This window comes from Ostrea edulis, chromosome 6, assembly GCF_947568905.1.
Source record: "Ostrea edulis chromosome 6, xbOstEdul1.1, whole genome shotgun sequence".
In the NCBI taxonomy this organism is placed as follows: Eukaryota; Metazoa; Mollusca; class Bivalvia; order Ostreida; family Ostreidae; genus Ostrea; species Ostrea edulis.
This window is the reverse complement of record NC_079169.1, coordinates 9,880,481-9,902,851: the sequence shown is the minus strand read 5'-3', so window position 1 is coordinate 9,902,851 and position 22,371 is coordinate 9,880,481. Positions and strand designations below refer to the sequence as shown.

At 33.1% G+C, this 22,371-nt stretch overlaps 1 protein-coding gene across 1 annotated transcript in view; it reads left to right on the top strand.

Annotated features, from left to right (window-relative positions):
• Window positions 1–22,371, top strand: part of LOC130047122 (CD109 antigen-like) — a 42,837-nt gene that overhangs the window by 1,336 nt on the left and 19,130 nt on the right. The window contains exons 3-13 of the mRNA XM_056141511.1: window positions 1,245–1,259; window positions 3,690–3,704; window positions 6,134–6,154; window positions 10,397–10,411; window positions 12,801–12,818; window positions 19,310–19,436; window positions 19,620–19,737; window positions 20,257–20,370; window positions 20,645–20,746; window positions 21,564–21,692; window positions 21,900–22,038. Of these exons, the coding sequence (XP_055997486.1) occupies window positions 19,327–19,436; window positions 19,620–19,737; window positions 20,257–20,370; window positions 20,645–20,746; window positions 21,564–21,692; window positions 21,900–22,038 (712 nt within the window). The 5' untranslated portion in view covers window positions 1,245–1,259; window positions 3,690–3,704; window positions 6,134–6,154; ... (1 more) ...; window positions 12,801–12,818; window positions 19,310–19,326. The remainder of the gene's footprint in view (window positions 1–1,244; window positions 1,260–3,689; window positions 3,705–6,133; window positions 6,155–10,396; window positions 10,412–12,800; window positions 12,819–19,309; window positions 19,437–19,619; window positions 19,738–20,256; window positions 20,371–20,644; window positions 20,747–21,563; window positions 21,693–21,899; window positions 22,039–22,371) is intronic.

Here is a 22,371-nt window from a genome sequence, read left to right as displayed (position 1 = left end):
ATAGGTCAAAGTCCTAAGTTACTAGGTCAAAAGTTTTGATACCATATCAAAGGCCTTGTCATGAGGCATCTAAATATGAAATAACAAATCCCTATCACATTGGTTCAAAAGATATAGCCAAGGCCAATGTTTTTGAAAAGTAGGTGAATGTCCAAGGTCAATAGTTATGGTAACAAAAGAAATGTCTTCTAATGAGACATCAATATTTGAAACATCAAAGCCCTATTCTCTTGCTTTAAAAATATAACCTAGGTTAAAGTTTTTGAAAAGTAAGTCAAAGTCCAAGAAACAAAGGTTTCTTCATTAGGTATCTACATGTGAATTATCAAAACCCTATCCTCCTTGGTTCAAAGTATATCCCCCAAGTTAAAGTTTCCAAAAAGTAGGTCAAAGTCCACAGTAAAGGTCCCTAGGTCAAACGTCGTGGTACAAAAAGAAAGGTCTCTTCATGAGATATCTACATGTGAAATTATAACTCTATCCCCCTTGGTTCAAAAGAAATGATAAAATTGCACTCCAAGTAACATAATATAATGGTTTCTTTTGCGAGACAAAACATCGTATAAATGATTCGACAGAGAAAAACGGAAAAAGGAAGCAAAGTTAAAGCTACTTCAATATACAATTTACAATATGGATTCGTCCTGTAACTATAACTGTAAAGATGGTGTGCAGGCATAAGATCTAAAAACGAACTATTACCGATACTTCCATCTTCAATAGCAATTTGTTTGCAGCATCTTCGTTAACGATCGGCTATATTCGTAACACTCGCTGAAAGGTAATGAGCAATTTCAAATTTTAAATGGTCACCACAGGGTTGTACCTGGCAAATGTCCGCGAATTGGTTGAAGAGTAAAATATTGTATCCATCAGATAGCCTCTTTCTAAATAGCATAGCAGAATGAATTTCATAAATCTGCCTACAAATTGCCATCAGTTACAGCTCTTATTGCCTTTAGATTACTATTGCTCTACAAGTGATCTTGATTGCTGTGAATATATTGCTGATACAAACTATATGTATATCCATATATTTTTTTCTTTTCAATGTAATATACCTACTGAGCTAATTAAAGTATTTTCTATATAACAATCATACAATAATACATCACTATAGGTTAGTTGTATATTGACGATTTCGTAGTCTACACTTGAGTGTTATGTGAATCCCTACTAACTGAATTAAGAAAAATGGAAACAGGAAAATATCACATTACTAATATATTTTTGTGATTTTACAGTTGCAGGATCATATGGTAAGTATCGCTTCCTACATGTATATATATTCCTGAGTTCAACAGCGTTCATTTCTCTTTACTGTTTTAGACTTTAACTGTTTATAGTTACTTTAAACAACATTTTGATATACTTATTAGGTACATTTACAAAGCACCTTCACTATAGTTAAATGCAGTTGCGTATATGTACGTTTGATAACATGTAATGCGTGGTGTGCAGTTGGTCACATGATCAACTCAATGAATCCTTAATCCTAAAACCTTAATCCTAATCTGATAGTCGGTAGGATTTCTTCTTTTAAATCGTCTATGAGTAATACTGTCATGAAGTATCGCATGAATTCAATAAATCAGGTTTTTCTTTGCCCTTGACATCACTTTTCTATTGTAGATTTCAGATTGGTCACACATTGACCTATTTAAATGTTTGATGCACATATTATGAAATTAATCACTCTTCGTTATCTTCAACTTTCATGTAACTGGCCAGTACAGTCTTCGAGTCCCTTAGTCTTTCTTACTCGCGAATATACACACCATATATGTACATAACTGTAAAAATTATGAATATGATAAAATACTCTGTATATTTTTGCATCATTACTTTTCATCGCAAACCATTTAACGCTAGCAATGGTAACGTCTCCATATGAGTGAAACATTCTCGAGAGGGACGTTAAACAATATATAATCAATCAAGCGAACCATTTGATCGAAACATTCTATATATTGTACTACAACACCACATGGTAATTTATGGAGGGATCATATAAAAAGATTTAATATATATTCACAATTTCCTCTTCAATCTTAATGTTCTATACTTGCTACATGTACTGTTTTCTATCGCCACATAGTGAAACCCTCTGTACTTGATCTCACTAAATCTAGATTCCTCAGAAAAACATGTATCTAGAAAGACTAATTATTTCTTTAAAAGAATATTACCCTTCTATCAGTCATTAAACAAGAGTTGTCAGAAGAAAACATAGCTCGCCGGGAAGCATGGCTCTACTTAACCTATACCTTTAGTTCAAAAGGGAAAGGTTTTGAAATATATGTCAGAGTCCTGCGTTACCAGGTCAAAAGTTTTGATACCATTTCAAAGGCCTTGTAATGTCGCATCTAAATATAAAATATCAAATCCATGTCACCTTGGTTCAAAAGATATTGGCAAGGTCAATGTTTTTGAAAGTAGGTGAATGTCCAAGGTCTATAGTTATGGTAACAAAAGAAATGTCTTCTAATGAGACATCTATATTTGAAACATCAAAGCCCTATTCTCTTGCTTTAAAAAGATGACCAAAGTTAAAGTTTTTGAAAAGTAAGTCAAAGTCCAAGAAACAAAGGTTTCTTCATTAGGTATCTATATGTGAAATATCAAAACCCTATCACCCTTTGTTCAAAATATATCCCACAGGTTAAAGTTTTCAAAAACTAGGTCAAAGTCCACAGCAATAATCCCTAAGTCAAAAGTCTTGGTACAAAAGGAAAGGTCTCTTCATGAGATATCTTCTTGTAAAATATCAAAACCCTATCCTCCTTTGTTCAACGTATATCCCCCAAGTGAAAGTTTTAAAAAAGTAGGTCAAAGTCCACAGTAAAGGTCCCTAGGTCAAACGTCTTGGTACAAAAAGAAAGGTCTTTTCATGAAATATCTTCATGTGAAATATCAAAACCATATCCCCTTTGGTTCAAAAGAAATGATAAAATTGCACTCCAAGTAACATAATATAATGGTTTCTTTTGCGAGAAATAACATCGTATAAATGATTCGAACAGAAAAGACGGAAAAGGGGAGCAAAGTTGAAGCTACTTCAGTGTACAATTTACAATATAGATTCGTTCTGTAACTGTAACTGTAAAGATGTTGTGCAGGCATAGGATCTAAAAACCAACCATTACCGCTACTTCCATCTTCAATAGCAATTTGTTTGCAGCATCTTCCTTAATGATCGGCTATTTTCGTAACACTCGCTGAAAGGTAATGTAGCAATTTCAAATTTTAAATGGTCACCACAGGGTTGTACCTGGCAAATGTCCGCGAATTGGTTGAAGAGTAAAATATTGTATCCATCAGATAGCCTCTTTCTAAATAGCATAGCAGAATGAATTTCATAAATCTGCCTACAAATTGCCATCAGTTACAGCTCTTATTGCCTTTAGATTACTATTGCTCTACAAGTGATCTTGATTGCTGTGAATATATTGCTGATACAAACTATATGTATATCCATATATTTTTTCTTTTCAATGTAATAAAGCTACTGAGCTAATTAAAGTATTTTCTATATAACAATCATACAATAATACATCACTATAGGTTAGTTGTATATTGACGATTCCGTAGCCTACACTTGAGTGTTATGTGAATCCCTACTAACTGAATTAAGAAACAATGGAAACAGGAAAATATCACATTTCTAATATATTTTTGTGATTTTACAGCTGGAGCAACATATCGTAAGTATCGCTTCTACATGTATATATATTCCTGATTTCAACAGCGTTCATTTCTCTTTACTGTCTTAGACTTTAAATTCTTCTCGTTACTTTAAACAACATTTTGATATACTTATTAAGTACATTTACAAAGCACCTTCAATATAGTTAAATGCAGTTGCATATATGTACGTTTGATAACACGTAATGCGTGGTGTGCAGTTGGTCACATGATCAACTCAATGAATCCCTAATTCTAAAACCTTAATCCTAATCTGATACTCCGTACAATTTCTTCTTTCAAATCGTCTATGAGTAATACTGTCATGAAGTGTCGCAAGAATTCAATAAATCAGGTTTTTCTTTTTGCCTTGATATCATTTTTCCATTGTAAATTTCAGTGTGGCCACACGTTGACTTATTTAAATATTTTATGCACATATTATGAGATTGGTCACTCTTTGTTATCTTCAATTTTCATGTAACTGGCCAGTGCAGTCTTCGGGTCCCTTAGTCTTTCTTACTCGCGAATATACACACCATATATGTACATAACTGTTAAAATGATGAATATGATAAACTGCTCTGTATATTTTTGTATCACTACATTTCATCGCAAACCATTTAACACCGGCAATGGTAACGTCTCCATATGAGTGAAACATTCTCGAGAGGGACGTTAAACAATATATAATCAATCAAGCGAACCATTTAATCAAACGATTCCATATATTGTATTACAACGCTACATGCTAATTTATGGAGGAGTCATATAAAAGATTTAATATATCCACAATTTCCCCTTCAATATTAGTGTCCTATACTTGCTACATGTACTTTTTTCTATCGCCACATAGTGAAACCCTCTGTACTTGATCCCACTATGTCTAGATTCCTCAGAAAAACATGTATCTAGAAAGACTAATTATTTCTTTAAAAGACTATTACCCTTCTATCAGTCATTAAACAAGAGTTGTCAGAAGAAAACAGAGCTCGCTGGGAAGCATGGCTCTACTTAACCTATACCTTTAGTTGAAAAGGGAAAGGTTTTGAAAAATAGGTTAAAGTCCTACGTTACCAGGTCAAAAGTTTTGATACCATTTCAAAGGCCTTGTCATGAGTCATCTAAATATAAAATATCAAAATCCACATCACCTTGGTTCAAAAGATATAGCCAATGTCAATGTTTTTGAAAGTAGTTGAAAGTGCAAGGTCAATAGTTATGGTAACAAAAGAAATTACTTATAATGAGACATCTATATTTGGAACATCAAAGCCCTATTCTCTTGCTTTAAAAATATATCCAAGGTTAAAGTTTTTGAAAAGTAAGTCGAAGGCCAAGAAACAAAGGTTTCTTCATTAGGTATCTATATGTGAAATATCAAAACCATATCACCCTTGGTTCAAAAGATATCCCAGAGGTTAAAGTTTTCAAAAACTAGGTCCTAGTCCACAGTAAAGATCCCTAGGTCAAACGTCGTGGTACAAAAGGAAGGGTCTCTTCATGAGATATCTTCAAGTGAAATATGAAAACCCTATCCCGCTTGGTTCAAAGTATATCCCCCAAATTAAAGTTTTCAAAAAGTGGGTAAAAGTCCACAGTAAAGGTCCCTAGGTCAAACGTCTTGGTACAGAAAGAAAGGTCTCTTCATGACATATCTTCATGTGAAATATCAAAACCCTATCCCCCTTGGTTCAAAAGAAATGATGAAATTGCACTCCAAGTAACATAATATAATGGTTTCTTTTGCGAGACAAAACATCGTATAAATGATTCGACAGAGAAAAACGGGAAAAGGAAGCAAAGTTAAAGCTACTTCAGTATACAATTTAGAATATGGATTCGTCCTGTAACTATAACTGTAAAGATGGTGTGCAGGCATAAGATCTAAAAACGAACTATTACAGCTGCTTCCATCTTCAATAGCAATTTGTTTGCAGCATCTTCCTTAACGATCGGCTATTTTCATAGCACTCGCTGAAAGGTAATGAGGAATTTCAAATTTGAAATGGCCACCACAGAGTTGTACTTGGGAAATGTCCGCGAATTGGTTGAGGAGCAAAATATTGTATCCACCAGATAGCCTCTTTCTAAATAACATAGCAGAAGGAATTGCATAAATCTGCATACAAATTGTCGTCGGTTGCAGCTCTTATTGCTTTTATATCACTATTGGTTTACAAGTGATCTTGATTGCTGTGAATACATAGCTGATACAAACTACATGTATATCCATATATTTTTTTCTTTTCAATGTAATATAGTTACTGAGCTAAATAAAGTATTTTCTATATAAAAATCATACAATAATACATCACTATAGGTTAGTTGTATATTGACGATTTCGTAGTCTACGCTTGAGTGTTATGTGAATCCCTACTAACTGAATTAAGAAAAATGGAAACAGGAAAATAGCACATTACTAATATATTTTTCTTTTATTGTACAGCTCCAGCAGTAACACCATATCGTACGTATCGCTTCCGACATGTATATATATTCCTGATTTCAACAGCGTTCATTTCTCTTTACTGTTTTAGACTTTAAGTTTTTATCGTTACTTTAAAGAACATTTGATATACTTATTAAGTACATTTACAAAGCACCTTCACTATTGTTGAATGCAGTTGCGTATATGTACGTTTGATAACATGTAATGCGTGGTGAGCGGTTGGTCACATGATCAACTCAATGAATCCCTAATCCTAAAACCTTAATCCTAATCTGATAGTCGTTACGTTTTCTTTTTTTAAAATCGTCTGTGAGTAATACTCTCATGAAGTATCATATGAATTCAATTAATCAGTGTTTTTTTTTTTTTGCATTGACATCACTTTTGCATTGTACATTTCAGTTTGGTCACACCTTGACCTATTTAAATGTTTTATGCACATATTATCAGATTGATCACTCTTCGTTATCTTCAACTTTCATGTAACTGGCCAGTGCAGTCTTCGAGTCCCTTAGTCTTTCTTACTCACGAATATACACACCATATATGTACATAACTGTAAAAAATGATGAATATGATGAACTGCTCTGTATATGTTTGTATCAGTACTTTTCATCGCAAACCATTTAAGGTAATTTCCCATACCACATCTTAGTATTGAAAACCCTACATATTTCTATCAAAATTTGCATGTATTTTGTTGAGGATGTATATTGACCAAATTCCCGAAGAAAAAGATGTTTAGCGGCCTTTCCCAGAGTACAACCACTTCTAAAAATAGAACATATGACTTTAAAACAAGCAGTGTTAATATACATACATTTTAAGGCACTGTCTTTATTTAAACGATAGAAATATGTTTCTTTCATATGAATTGAAGAAAATGTATTGCATTTGACAGTTTTCAATAATGTTTCATTTACCGAACCATGTTCTTGGTTTCAAGGTGATGAAAATGCACGTATAGTAGTCAAATTTTGACTAATCATAGCCTACTCTATCCGGGAAATTGTGTTTTAGAAAACCTTCAGATGTTTTAAAGATTTCAATATGTTACCTTTACACTCCAGCAATCATTTGACATAAGAAGTAGATAGGGTATCGGATAATTTGAGAGCCCAATGACCCCCTCTAGGTTAAAAACCTTGTAAAAACGGATATTGGAAAATGGTGTCTAAAATTCCTATCTCTGCAAACATGTTTCATTCATCATTTACATTACTAAATTACCATTTCAAGAAATATTACAGGGTGGTTTTTGAAAAACAGTTTAAAACATTAAAGCTTCAAATAGCTAAAAACCACTTTCATTGATTGCCGTAAGCTTTAGGGATCGGGCTTGAAGTTAGAAAAATCCTAACTTTACTATGGAGCTTACTAAATCCATAGCTTACGTCACATGAACACTGACATGACGTCACAATAGATGAAAAAATTAAATTATGTCGCCAGATCTAGTTGGAACAAAGTGATGTAGATCAGAATGATTTTTACATTTTTAACGCACATTCAGAAAATGCTAACCTATGCTCAAGTTAAATTTTGGGAAATTCGAATATTTTAAAACACCCAAATTCTGCATTCCTCACCCACTTGGTAATTTTTAGTTCCTGCTAGTTTTTAACAATACGATACAGCCATGTGATGTTAGTGTTAACAACATGTAACTACCGCGTACATTCCGAGTCGTTTTAATCAAAACATCAGTAAGGGTCATGTCTGGCCAGAACACCCATGATCCATACTGTACGTACAAGAACACAAACGTACGACACCTAGGCCTAGAAATAGGGCCTAATATGTAACAAATCTGTCAGCGTATGATCTAAATTGAACACCCTGAAATCATTAGACATAACAGAGATATGCACATACATTGTACATGTACATGTATATGCACGTTTATTATGGATTCGGTGGGCCTCGAAAGTGATTTTTGTCGGGTAAATAAATATTTTAAAAAATTTGCAAGGAGGGGGGGGATTACAATGTCAGTATAGCTTTAGATTATGCATATATTTTATTTAGATCATGACAACATCGATCGTATTCTTTCAGGTTTAGATAAATTATAGGGAAAACAAAACAAAAATATGTGACTGTCAGTACATGTAGCACACAAAAATTAGCATTTTGTGAAGGAGATTCGATATTTCTACCCATCATTGATGATCAGAAATCACACAAAAGAAATGGCCTACAATAGATACATTGAAAGTTGGCAACACGATTTAACATCATAATCTGTAATATTTGCAGAAATCTCACGGGAATTATTGAACGACTATGTGTCATAACGCAATGTGTATGGAGAGTTTACGACATCGCGATGTATAGGGTATAACTATAAGCATTTTCTCTCCCGAGCGTTATCTTATATAAAACCGGCTTGTTTGTATTATTGCGATTCGTATGTTGTTGTTTTTTTAATTCTAAATTTTTGTTGTTTGCTTTCAAACAATCAGTCCTAATACGGTCTATAAAATTCACCAAAATGCCATCGGGTTCGTTGAATGTGTGATAACATTCCTGACTCGTGAATAACGTTTCTAACGTTATTTGACTTGGTCTGGGGAATTACTTTAACACCAACAATGGTAACGTCTCCATATGATTGAAACATTCTCGAGAGGGACGTTAAACAAGATATAATCAATCAATCGAACCATTTAATCGAACCATTCCATATATTGTATTACAACGCTACATGCTAATTTATGGAGGAGTCATATAAAAGATTTAATATATCCACAATTTCCCCTTCAATATTAGTGTCCTATACTTGCTACATGTACTTTTTTCTATCGCCACATAGTGAAACCCTCTGTACTTGATCCCACTATGTCTAGATTCCTCAGAAAAACATGTATCTAGAAAGACTAATTATTTCTTTAAAAGACTATTACCCTTCTATCAGTCATTAAACAAGAGTTGTCAGAAGAAAACATAGCTCGCCGGAAAGCATAACTCTATTTAACATATCCCTTTAGTTCAAAAGGGAAAGGTTTTGATATATAGGTCAGAGTCCTACGCTACTAGGTCAAAAGTTTTGATACCATATCAAAGTCCTTGGCATGAGTCATCTAAATATACAATATCAAATCCATATCACCTTGGTTCAAAAGATATAGCCATGGTCAATGTTTTTGAAAAGTAGATGAATTTCCAAGGTCAATAGTTATGTTAACAAAAGAAATGTCTTCTAATGAGACATCTATATTTGAAACATCAAAGCCTTATTCTCTTGCTTTAAAAATATAACCTAGGTTAAAGTTTTTGAAAAGTAAGTCAAAGTCCAAGAAACAAAGGTCTCTTCATTAGGTATCTACAGGTGAATTATTAAAACCCTATCCCCCTTAGTTCAAAGTATATCCCCCAAGTTTAAGTTTCGAAAAAGTAGGTCAAAGTCCAAAGTAAAGGTCCCTAGGTCAAACGTCGTGGTACAAAAAGAAAGGTCTCTTCATGAGATATCTTCATGTGAAATATCAAAACCATATACCCCTTGGTTTAAAAGAAATGATAAAATTGCACTGCAAGTAACATAATATAATGGTTTCTTTTGCGAGACAGAACATCGTATAAATGATTCGACACAGAAAAGACGGAAAAGGGAAGCAAAGTTAAAGCTACTTCAATATACAATTTACAATATGGATTCGTCCTGTAACTATAACTGTAAAGATGTTGTGAAGGCATGAGATCTAAAAACGAACTATTACCGCTACTGCCATCTTCAATAGCAATTTGTTTGCAGCATCTTCGTTAACGATCGGCTATTTTCGTAACACTCGCTGAAAGTTAATGAACAATTTCAAATTTTCAATGGACATCACAAGGTTTTACTTGGCAAATGTCTGCGAATTGGTTGAAGAGTAAAATATTGTATCCATCAGATAGCCTCTTTCTAAATAGCATAGCAGAATGAATTTCATAAATCTGCCTACAAATTGCCATCAGTTACAGCTCTTATTGCCTTTAGATTACTATTGCTCTACAAGTGATCTTGATTGCTGTGAATATATTGCTGATACAAACTATATGTATATCCATATATTTTTTCTTTTCAATGTAATAAAGCTACTGAGCTAATTAAAGTATTTTCTATATAACAATCATACAATAATACATCACTATAGGTTAGTTGTATATTGACGATTTCGTAGTCTACACTTGAGTGTTATGTGAATCCCTACTAACTGAATTAAGAAAAATGGAAACAGGAAAATAGCATATTACTGATATATTTTCGTTGTTTTACAGCTGCAGGAACATATGGTAAGTATCGCTTCCTACATGTATATATATTCCTGATTTCAACAGCGTTCATTTCTCTTTATTGTTTTAGACTTTAATTTTTTATCGTTACTTTAAAGAACATTTGATATACTTATTAAGTACATTTACAAAGCACCTTCACTATAGTTAAATGCAGTTGCGTATATGTACGTTTGATAACATGCAATGCGTGGTGTGCAGTTGGTCACATGATCAACTCAATGAATCCCTAATCCTAATCTGATAATCGGTACAATTTCTTCTTTCAAATCATCTATGAGTAATACTCTCATGAAGTATCGCATGAATTCAATTTTTTGCATTGACATCACTTTTGCATTGTACCTTTTCAGTTTGGTCACATCTTCACCTATTTAGATGTTTTATGCACATATTATTAGATTGATCACTCTTCGTTATCTTCACCTTTCATGTAACTGGCCAGTGCAGTCTTTGAGTCCCTTAGTCTTTCTTACTCGCGAATATACACACCATATATGTACATAACTGTAAAAATTATGAATATGATAAACTGCTCTGTATATGTTTGCATCATTACTTTTCATCGCAAACCATTTAACACCGGCAATGGTAACGTCTCCATATGAGTGAAACATTCTCGAGAGGGACGTTAAACAATATATAATCAATCAATCGAACCATTTAATCGAACCATTCCATATATGGTACTACAACGCTACATGCTAATTTATGGAGGAGTCATATAAAAGATTTAATATATCCACAATTTCCCCTTCAATATTAGTGTCCTATACTTGCTACATGTACTTTTTTCTATCGCCACATAGTGAAACCCTCTGTACTTGATCCCACTATGTCTAGATTCCTCAGAAAAACATGTATCTAGAAAGACTAATTATTTCTTTAAAAGACTATTACCCTTCTATCAGTCATTAAACAAGAGTTGTCAGAAGAAAACAGAGCTCGCTGGGAAGCATGGCTCTACTTAACCTATCCCTTTAGTTCAAAAGGGAAAGGTGTTGAAAAATAGGTCAAAGTCCTAAGTTACTAGGTCAAAAGTTTTGATACCATATCAAAGGCCTTATCATGAGTCATTTAAATATGAAATATTGAATTTCTATCACCTTGGTTCAAAAGATATAGCCAAGGTCAATGTTTCTGAAAAGTAGATGAAAGTCCAAGGTCAATAGTTATGGTAACAAAAGAAATGACTTATAATGAGACATCTATATTTGAAACATCAAAGCCCTATTCTCTTGCTTTAAAAATATAACCTAGGTTAAAGTTTTTGAAAAGTAAGTCAAAGTCCAAGAAGCAAAAGTTTCTTCATTAGATATCTATATGTGAAATATCAAAACTCTATCCCCTTTGGTTCAAAAGATATCCCCCAGGTTAAAGATTTGAAAAAGTATGTGAAATTCCATAGTAAAGGTCAGGAGGTCAAAAATCTTGGTACAAAAAGAAAGGTCTCGCTATGAGACATCTACATGTAAAATATTAAAACCCTATCTCCCTTGGTTCAAAGTATATCCCCCAAGTTAAAGTTTTCAAAAAGTAGGTAAAAGTCCACAGTAAAGGTCACTAGGTCAAACGTCTTGGTACAAAAAGGAAGGTCTCTTCATGAGATATCTACATGTTAAATATCAAAACCCTATCCCCTTGGTTCAAAAGAAATGATAAAATTGCACTCCAAGTAACATAATATAATGGACAGAACATCGTATAAATGATTCGACACAGAAAAGACGGAAAAGGGAAGCAAAGTTAAAGGTACTTCAATATACAATTTACAATATGGATTCGTCCTGTAATTATAACTGTAAAGATGTTGTGCAGGCATAAGATCTAAAAACGAACTATTACCGCTGATTCCATCTTCAATAGCAATTTGTTTGCAGCATCTTTGTTAACGATCGGCTATTTTCGTAACACTCGCTGAAAGGTAATGAGCAATTTCAAAGTTTGAATGGACATCACAGGGTTGTACTTGGCAAATGTCCGCGAATTGGTTGAAGAGTAAAATAGTGTATCCATCAGATAACCTCTTTCTAAATAGCATAGCAGAATGAATTTCATAAATCTGCCTACAAATTGTCGTCGGTAACAGCTCTTATTGCCTTTAGATTACTGTTGCTCTACAAGTGATCTTGATTGCTGTGAATACATAGCTGATACAAACTATATCCATATATTTTTCTTTTCAATGTAATATAGCTACTGAGCTAATTAAAGTATTTTCTATATAAAAATCATACAAAAACACATCACTATACATTAGTTGTATACTGACGATTTCGTAGTCTACACAGGCATTGTTTTTATGTGAATTCCTGTTAAGTGAATCAAGGAACAATGGAGAGCTGGGAATGACATAGTACTAATATTGAATACTTTTGCTATTTTACAGCCGCATTTCCAGCAAATGGTATGTATCTCTTTCTATTTTATTTCTGATTTGAATAACGCCCATTCCTCTTTATTGTTTCAAATTGTAAACAATCTTTGCCACACTCACCGAGTATATTTTCAAAGCGCCGACACTATTGTTACATGCAGTTGCATACATGTACGTTTAAGATGTAACACGTGTCGTGCAGGTAGTCGCATAATCAACTCAACGAATTCCTGAATCTAACATAAGATTTTTATGTGTAACCACCCTAATAATTTTACACGTAATAGATATTTTGATTGGTTCATTTGAATTTATCGACATTCTTTATCATTCTTTACCCATAGTTCCGTGCGCTACTTGCACTATGCTTATGTCAACGGCTTTCTATAGAAATATTGTAAAAGTTTCTAATATCCAACATTTATTGTTTGGAGTACATATTTCGTCATATCATGAATTGTCTTTGGTGCAATTAAATTGATGCTTACTGTGAATTGTTTAAAATCTGTTTTCTGATCCTAAATTTGAAACTACTTCGTAATATGCGTATGAATGTAGGACATTCAAGTGGTGGAGATTTAATGTAAACATGGAATCAAAAGTAAGACAGGCTTTAAAAATACGATAAAACTTGTAAAATAAGGGAAAACAGCTAAATGGTAAAAATGTACTTAATAAAGTGTCAGTGGGCTATAAAGGAACCCGATGTATCACTTGTTGCCAGAACTTTTAAAGGGAAAGAAAACGAGAATGACTGTTTACATCATGTGATTATATTGTCACATGATTCCAAGCGTTAACAGAGGTGTAAGTGAAGCTTGCGTAACGCGCATTCTGGTGAGAAAATGCATTCTTTATATCGTATAAACAAATTTGCCGTTAAGTCCCTCTAAATGACGTTCTAGAAATGACGTTACAATACGTATGGCTGTTCAGTTTCCATTTTGTTGCTACGGTTATATTGGTCCGCATCATATAAAATTCATGTTTTCTTTAGATTTATTCATCAAATAATATCAAACGCGATTTATTAAATTACAATGTAAATTATATAAGGAATAAAACTACTTTTTACTCATTTCATATGTTATCAAAGTACGTTGGGACAGATTGCGCTATTTTATATTTTCCCGCTCCGCTTCACTGTTTATAATGCGTAAACTGTCCCTACTTACTTTATGTCACCTGATCCCACCTCTGGTATATCCAGGGTTCGTGTATGCCAAACTCTATATTTTGTATTGCTTATATGAGTTATGAGATTGATCACTGTTCGTTATCTTCACCTTTCATAGTATAAAATGATAAAAATGACTTTCAATCCTTAAGAGTCTGTTTAGCAAAAAATCATGCACTACTGTCCAAATCGTAGGTTACCACATCTTGATGAAATTTGGTGTGTAGGTAGACATCCAACAAAGTAATTGAAAAATACTCCCCAAAAATTGCTATTTTCAACATGGCCGCCATACGCAGCGCCATCTGTATTTTGCACATATTCATCAATATTATATATAAAAATCCAGAAAAAGGGTAAAAATCAAATGTAATTTATTTCACTAAAAAATTAAATTTATTTTTTTCAAAAGTATTTCAAAGTTCCAACAGATACTCCTCTTCCAAAAACGGCATAATCAAACATGAAACACATCAAAGGACAGACAACTCCTAAAAATTGGCATATTGCCAACTTTTCAGAAATGAAGAAAACGTACAAATTGGAAGGGTCAGATCTTCCAAGAGCAGGCTCGGAAATAATTCATTCTTATACTACTGTCAAAATAGACTACTAAACATCATTAAATCATATTATTGAGCTTGGCATTTAAAAATCATATGAGATATTAGGGTTTAGATAATGCCTGTTTTTTAAAAAAAATCTAGAAACAGTTATGTGTATACATGTATCTATATTTTTCAGCCAAAATTAAATTTAAACATCATGGAATGAATTGCATAACAACAGCAGACAATAGTCTTCCAAAATTGATATACGTCATAATCAAACATGCAAACATATCAAAGGGCAGAAAACTCTTAAAAATTGCCATATTACCAATTTCTCAGAAATGAAGAAAAAGTAGATATTTGAAGGGTCAAATCTTTCAAGAGGAGGTTAGGAAATAATTTTTTTTACAGTTATGTCAAAATAGACTACTAAACATCATTAAAGCATATTATTGAGCTTGGCTTTTAAAAATCAAGTGAGATACTAGGGGTTAGATAATGCCTTTTTTTTTTTAAGTATTCACAAAATGTTATGTGTACATTTATGCTATTAAACTCAAATTTAAAATTATACATCATGCAATGAATTTCATAGTTATAACTGACAATAGCCTTCCAAAATGACAATAGCCTTCCAAAATGGCATAAGTCATAATCAAACATACAACACATCAAAGGGTAGACAACTCTTAAAAATTGGCAATATGCCAATCTTTCAGAAATGAAGAAAAGGTACATATTAGAAGGGTTAAATCTTTCAAGAGCAGGCTAGGAAATAATGCATTTTCACACTACTGTCAAAATGGACTACTAAACATCATTAAAGCATATTATTGAGCTTGGCATCTAAAAATCAAATGAGATATTAAGGGTTTAAATAATGCCCTTTTCTTCAATAACATCTACATAAAAGGTTAAATTAATGTACCTATACATTTAGGTTATTGGACTAAAATTAAATTCATACTTCATTCAATGAATTTCATAGTTACAAATGACAATGGTCTTCAAAAAGTAACATTAGTCAGTATTAAACATACAAGACAATATAATACAAAGGGCAGACAAGTCTTAAAAATTGTCAATTTTGTACAATGACTGTACTTCACATTAACAGCCATTTTTTTAATTACAAGCTGGGTAATAGATGTTTCAAATAGTACGTTTAAAATAATACATTTAATATTACTGATACAATTAGTAAGTTTGGCTTAAAGTTTAAAAATCAAGTGATACATTAGATAATTTAATTCTTCAAAATTGTTCAATTCACATAAATTCATTGACTACAATTATATTTGTAATTTTACAACAGATTTCAAAGCTATAACTGACAATGACCTTAAATATTGACAAGTCAAAATTACATATGTAAAACATAAATGGTAGACATTATGCCACAACCAGTTTTAAAACAGGTCAAATAATCAAAAACACAGTCACTCCCATTTTCAAGTTCCCAATCAGAATATGATCCTTGAGTTAACTCAGTTGAAAGGGTAGGTTGGGTGGTACATGTAGTACTTTCCTGAGAGAAATCCTGTTACACATAATCTGCAAAAGAGAGGACAAAGATTATATAACACAATACTATTTTTGAATAATTCTAGATATAAAACCCCAGAAAGTGAAACCTAAATGGAGAAAAAATGAGATAATACTGCATGTGTGATCTTCAATTGCCCGGGGTAGGGGGTAGAGTTCACAAATTAACAATATTATGTAGGAAGTTTCTCCCATCTAGGAGCTTTCTACAATCGAAGGGGAAAATGTTTTACCTGTAAAAGGGGTACCAGTAGTATAAAGAACCTTGATAATGATATATACCAATCACTACATATTATCATATGACATTCACAAATGACGTCAAACATACATTACATTTTTAAGTTATACAACAAATTCAGCAAATGTTCGACTTTCACAATAAAGATACCAGAAATTACAGTTGATATCATAAATAATCATTCATAAAAATTATAGCCTATTCATATTCTGTTATGTGTAAATTGATTACGAATAATATGATGTCACATAATGAATGCAATCAAAATCATCTATCCTAACTCGCTGACAGACGTAAATTATTGTATGTGTGAAATGCTACATGTAGTACATAGTTTTCAATATACATCACTTGTTAAGGTGGGTCCTTAGTCCTGGATTTTTGGGGTTTAGGTAGCATTTTTTTTGTTTGGAATCAATAAATTAACATTCAGAGTAATGAAAAAAGGCAAAACAGTTAAGGATTTCCATATTAATTTTCATTACATACACCACTAAAGTCATGTACCCCGATGTAGATTTTTATGAAATTCATTGGAAACAGTTATTTGTTTTTATTTTAATATAAAAACAACAAAATGCTTTTTGAATTGCATCTATTTATCGGGAAACATGTCAATAACTAAAACACATGTCATTTTCAATATGTTCATCAAGTTTTAGAATAATATGTGCAAAATTATTGAATTAGCGTTATTCTCCAAAATGTTAAAAAACAAACAAATGTGGACGCACTTTCCTTATAGCATGGTTTACATATCATTTTTTCTGTTTATATTATTAGAGTTACATCTGTTATAGTTAATCATGGGGGAAAATCCATACCTTTCCTTAATAATTTCAAATCTATAGCTTCCAGATTATTTATACCCCCATCAAAAACTGAAGTATGGCACCATAAAACTGAGCTATTTAAAATCATTCGGGATTAAAAAATTTATGTAATTTCATGAAAAGACACAGATAATCATTCCTTATCACCTTGGTAAAATGTGTGTCAAAAATAAAGGAAATCTATCGCATTATGGACTTGATAAATAATTTAATGAGAACAGAGTTATTGTCCTTGGATTCAATATTTTGAAACATATCATTGACTATTCAAATATAACTAAGACTTTTGAAATATTTTATGGCTAGCAAGATTTTTTACAATAACTATTGAAAAAGATTCCAACAAAATTTATGTTCCTATCATTTGCAAAATCCTATGACGTCACACGAGTGTGGAACTACGTTAAGCATTATAAAATACAATGTGCATGACTTTGTCTTGTGTATCTCCGTCATTGATGACCTTTCAGTAAACTGCAAGGATTGTGTTTCTTTATTTCTCATTGTACTCAGTTATACTAATTTATAGAGTTGAAAATTAAATTCCTCACTGTTTTGAATATGAAATACCATTAGTAAACTTAGTGTTAAAAAAATAGAATATAAACCATAGTTCTCATGGAATAATTGAACACACTTTATTGATGTTAAAACAATGTTATTGACTGTCAGATGTAGACTGGTAAAATACATTTCTCAAAATGTTGTGAAAAAAGTTATGTATGATATAAGCAAAACAAATCTATGTTGTGTGATGTAAGAATATCAAATATGTAGCCCTAACAAAAATTTCAATATATGTAAGAGTTGACATGTCAGGTTGTGACAGTATATTTGTTCAGTGTGTGCCCTGCTGCTAACAATTGTAACAAAACCCAACCCTTTCTATTTTCGAGAAATATATGGGCTTTATAACATGAGTACTGTAGTCATTTATCAGAGACCTGCACAATGCCATGAATGCATATTTCATTTGTAAATAAACATGCAGCCTATCAATTCGTATTACATTTAAAATCCAACTCATATGATATTAGCATTTTCTGTAAAATTCTGTTTTTATGTCTTACCGGTTCCCACTGTAATTAGTTGTCTTTTATGCAGTCTGGCAGTATTCTTTGCATGGGGATGGCTGTGTACTTCTGCTCGCTTTCGCCTTACTGATTTTGGAATGGCCTTCACATTGGCATATTACTTTGTTGACTCTCCAGTAAATATGGAACTCATCACGATGTTAAGTTTTAAACAAGTAAACTGTCTATCGTAAATATTCCACTTTGGTACTGTAAACAAAAAATGCTGTGTCGCCGAAATTTCCAGACCTGTTTGAGTGTCTTAAATGAGTTGTGGTTTCTTTAGAACACTCATATATCTTTAACACACCATTTTCACTTTCGTAGTGCAGCGATGTTCCACAACAACTCCCGTAAGTTGAAAAATAACATGAAATATTGAGATTACCTCCTTGCATCGTTTGTACTACCGCTTTTTTCACCAAACAATATTGAAGAGTTCTAACAAGGGGAGATAACAACGCCCAAACCCTCAATAATACATTTTTTGTAGATTTTTCAAAACAGCGCTTTACAAAATCCAAAAATCAATTATATTTTAATGTATTTTAATGGGAAAAGTGAATAAGGTTCTAAAAAATATTTTCCAGCAAAATGATAAGCAGAGGAAACATTATTTTTACAATCATCTTTAATAATCAAAACATACTAAATTGTAGCTATATACATAGTATTACTAATTCAATTTTCGCCATGTAGATATTATATAAATTGAAAGGAATTGATGTCTAGTTTTTATAGATGCAATCACTGAAAAGATGATTTCTACATGCAAATCGCACCATGTTTCCATACTGCTATTTCTTACCAACCAATACACAGTAGATAGGCTACTCACTCTGTCAGATATTTCACCAAATTTTCAATCCTCTAAAATACGCTTTCGATATTCAAAAGCAGACGACAGGAAGCAAACAAAGTAAAAGTGGAGTTGATGTATCACTACTATTCCCCTTATTTACATAATATGACTTTTATTTGCAACACAAGTACATATGTGATATAATGTTTGATGTGGATATATCTACCTCTCTATCGGAGAGAACTGAAAACGTTTTAAAGACTGGTTTATTTGAGCCAATCGTACCTTATATATATAAGCTGTACCGACTGCTGCAATGGTTTACACGCTGTTTTCAACACCATCGCCTGTACATCCTTTGGTTACGGCTAAACATGTCCGCTCGGAATTTCCAGAAACTTGGTTATGGACAAGTCAACATGTTGGGTGAGTTACATGCATTTATCTATATGTACACATTTAAGCATGTATTTACAAAAGTAGTATCTACATTCAATCGTTAAATTACACATACATACAAAAATTTATGATTTGCATGATTTTTTACGATAAAATTTTCATTTGAAGAGCTCGGAAACTGATCGTCACATTCTGTCTATCATATTTTAGGGATTCCGGAAATGCAACTATTTCTTCTAATGCCCCTGATTCAATAACGTCATGGGTAGCTAGTGCTTTTTCTATGAACAAGGGTGCAGGTATTGGAGTGGCACATTCCGCTTCAGAGGCAAGTTCTTTATTCTTTACCGGTCGCGGTAGCTTAGTGGTTGAATGCTCGTTTAGTAACGGGGAGGACATAAATAAGCTATAAAAGAAGAAAGATTGGTTGATTATTTCATGTCCCTTTAGATACTGATAATGAGACGTCACAAGCTGTAGCTGAAGCACTACAAATGCAGGTCTGTGTTTAGTGATCAGGGTATGTTAACGTGCTAACGCCAGTTGAGACACGGGAACTCCGTTTTGAAGGTCATATCCCAAAGACCCTTGATTTTCACTTTTGAATATCAAGGGTTAAACGTTTGGCGAAGGAGCGATCACTACGTATGTTTTCATCTTATTTTTGACCCAGCAATGACACGAGCGGGGCTCGAACTCACGACCTCCCCGTTATAAAACGAACGATTTAACACTGAGCTACCTGTTTGACCTATGTGTGTGCATTTAAAAGATGTTACGCAAGGGAAAGAAATCCATTGTTCAAATGCAAATCTACTGCTTATATAGGCATTTCATTGCTTTGCAGTTGAATGTTTTTAGACCTTTCTTCATCAACATCAATCTGCCATTTTCTGTCATCCATGGCGAGGAGGTAGTTTTACAAGTAAACGTCTTTAACTATATGACGGAAAATCTTACGGTAAGCATCTTTATATGAAATTGTGTTCAATAGGTAATTTTGTTCTGCATGATGCATGTATATATAAAGCATGACTACGGATTACTCAGTTTAAATGATCAAGATGTAAGGCTCAGGGCGGGTGTGGACGTCAACATGGGGGTGCTTACTTCTCCTAGGTACCTGATCCCACCCCTGTTGTGTCCAAGGGTCCGTGTTTGTCCTACTTTTAATTTCGTATTCTTATACAGGATGTATTAAATTGATCACTATTCTTTACTTTTTTACATTTTAGGTATTAGTGACCCTTGATCAGAACTCGGACTTTCAAAACATAGTAGTTGACAACCTGGGATATACACATTATGAATCCATCACGAAGGCAACAAATGTGCAGGTAATCAGATGTAATACATGTGCATACCTTTGCCTTCGATCGAGTGGTTCAACAAACTTACATGAACGTTGATCAGGGCTTACTAGGATATGCTTTAAAGTTTCACTAGACGGACAGATCCACGTTTTTTGTCAGAACTAGAACCACGCACTGATATATATTGAATGCGCAGAGATTATTCAAAACAAACTTTCACGATTACAAATACAAGATTGTGTGTAAGTGCACACATACATCCATGTCCTAAACGTCTTTAATGCATATAGTGTTTGTTATACTATTTACATTTCATTTAACCAGTAACACAGGCACATCTCACCGCGTTATAAGATTTATCTTTTTTTCAATCTTCAAACATAAGTTTCACTGCATAACATATAAATTATGAATCAAGACTACTGCAGATATTGAATAGTGTTAACCTTTTACATGGATATAGCTTTTTTTGGCAATAGCAAGATTGTTGAAAATCAGGTTTGTGCAACCTGTCACAATCTTGATAAAAATGGAGAGAGAAAAAAAACGGATACGAAAGCAGATATTTTATCTATGGGAGCGCAGGGATTTGGTTGGGATAGCTCTCTCTTTCTCTCTATCTATCTCTACAATTAACTCAATTAGACATCAGACTAGACTTTCCCTAAATCCCATTGGATCATAACAAGCAAGTAGATTTGTTTTCAAAGTCAATGCATAAGTTTCGTTGGTTCGGAAACGCGAAAACGAAAGTAAAAATTCATTAAGTGACAAAAAAGATTAACACTTTCAAAATATATTTCTATAAGCATTAAACGAAAATTGAAATCATCATTTACAGGTTCCCTCAGGTCAGTCAGAATCGGTGTTTTTCCCGATTATTCCCAACGTCATCGGCGATATCGATATATCCGTCAAAGCGCAATCCATCATTGCGGCAGATGCAGTGAGAAGGAAACTGAAAGTAGAGGTAATATTAAAGAGTGAATGTTAGATATGAAAATACAGTTCCACCATTACAATTGTATGAGTCACCCTGCCGTCTTAACGTCATGGAAAATGTGGCGTTAGGTTTGCATGGATATTATTTAATATTTAAAGCAAATTTAGTTTTCATAAACTATTTGAAAAAGGTGGAAACATACTTTTGAAATTGGAATTCCTCTATTACATTTAGGCAGAAGGAGTTCAGAAGGAATACAATGTTCCTTTGATCATTGACACGACCAACAAAAGCTCACAATCTTTCAGTGTTCCTATTGAGTTTCCCAGTTCACTGGTACAAGGGTCACAAAGAGTGCAGGTTTTAGCAATTGGTAAGAATTTTCTTTCTATAATCGTGAACAGAATAACAGATTGTCACAAAAGGAAGTGTGTCACAAATTACCGGAGATTCAAGGATGCAGGTTGCAATCCCTGTCTGGATCGTTATATATTCTTCCTTTCGTTGCACTTTGTTTCATAAACTGCTCTTGAAGAATCGCAAATGCCTGCCTACATGTAGTTATCTTCAGGCACAATAACAAGTAAAGAAGATGAAATGTAACAGTCAGATAGCATAGCTTGATAGTGCATCTTACCGGGTATACTGGTGCCCCGAGTACAAAGCAGGTCTTGTGCGTTGAAATTTCCTTCCTTCCGACTACATT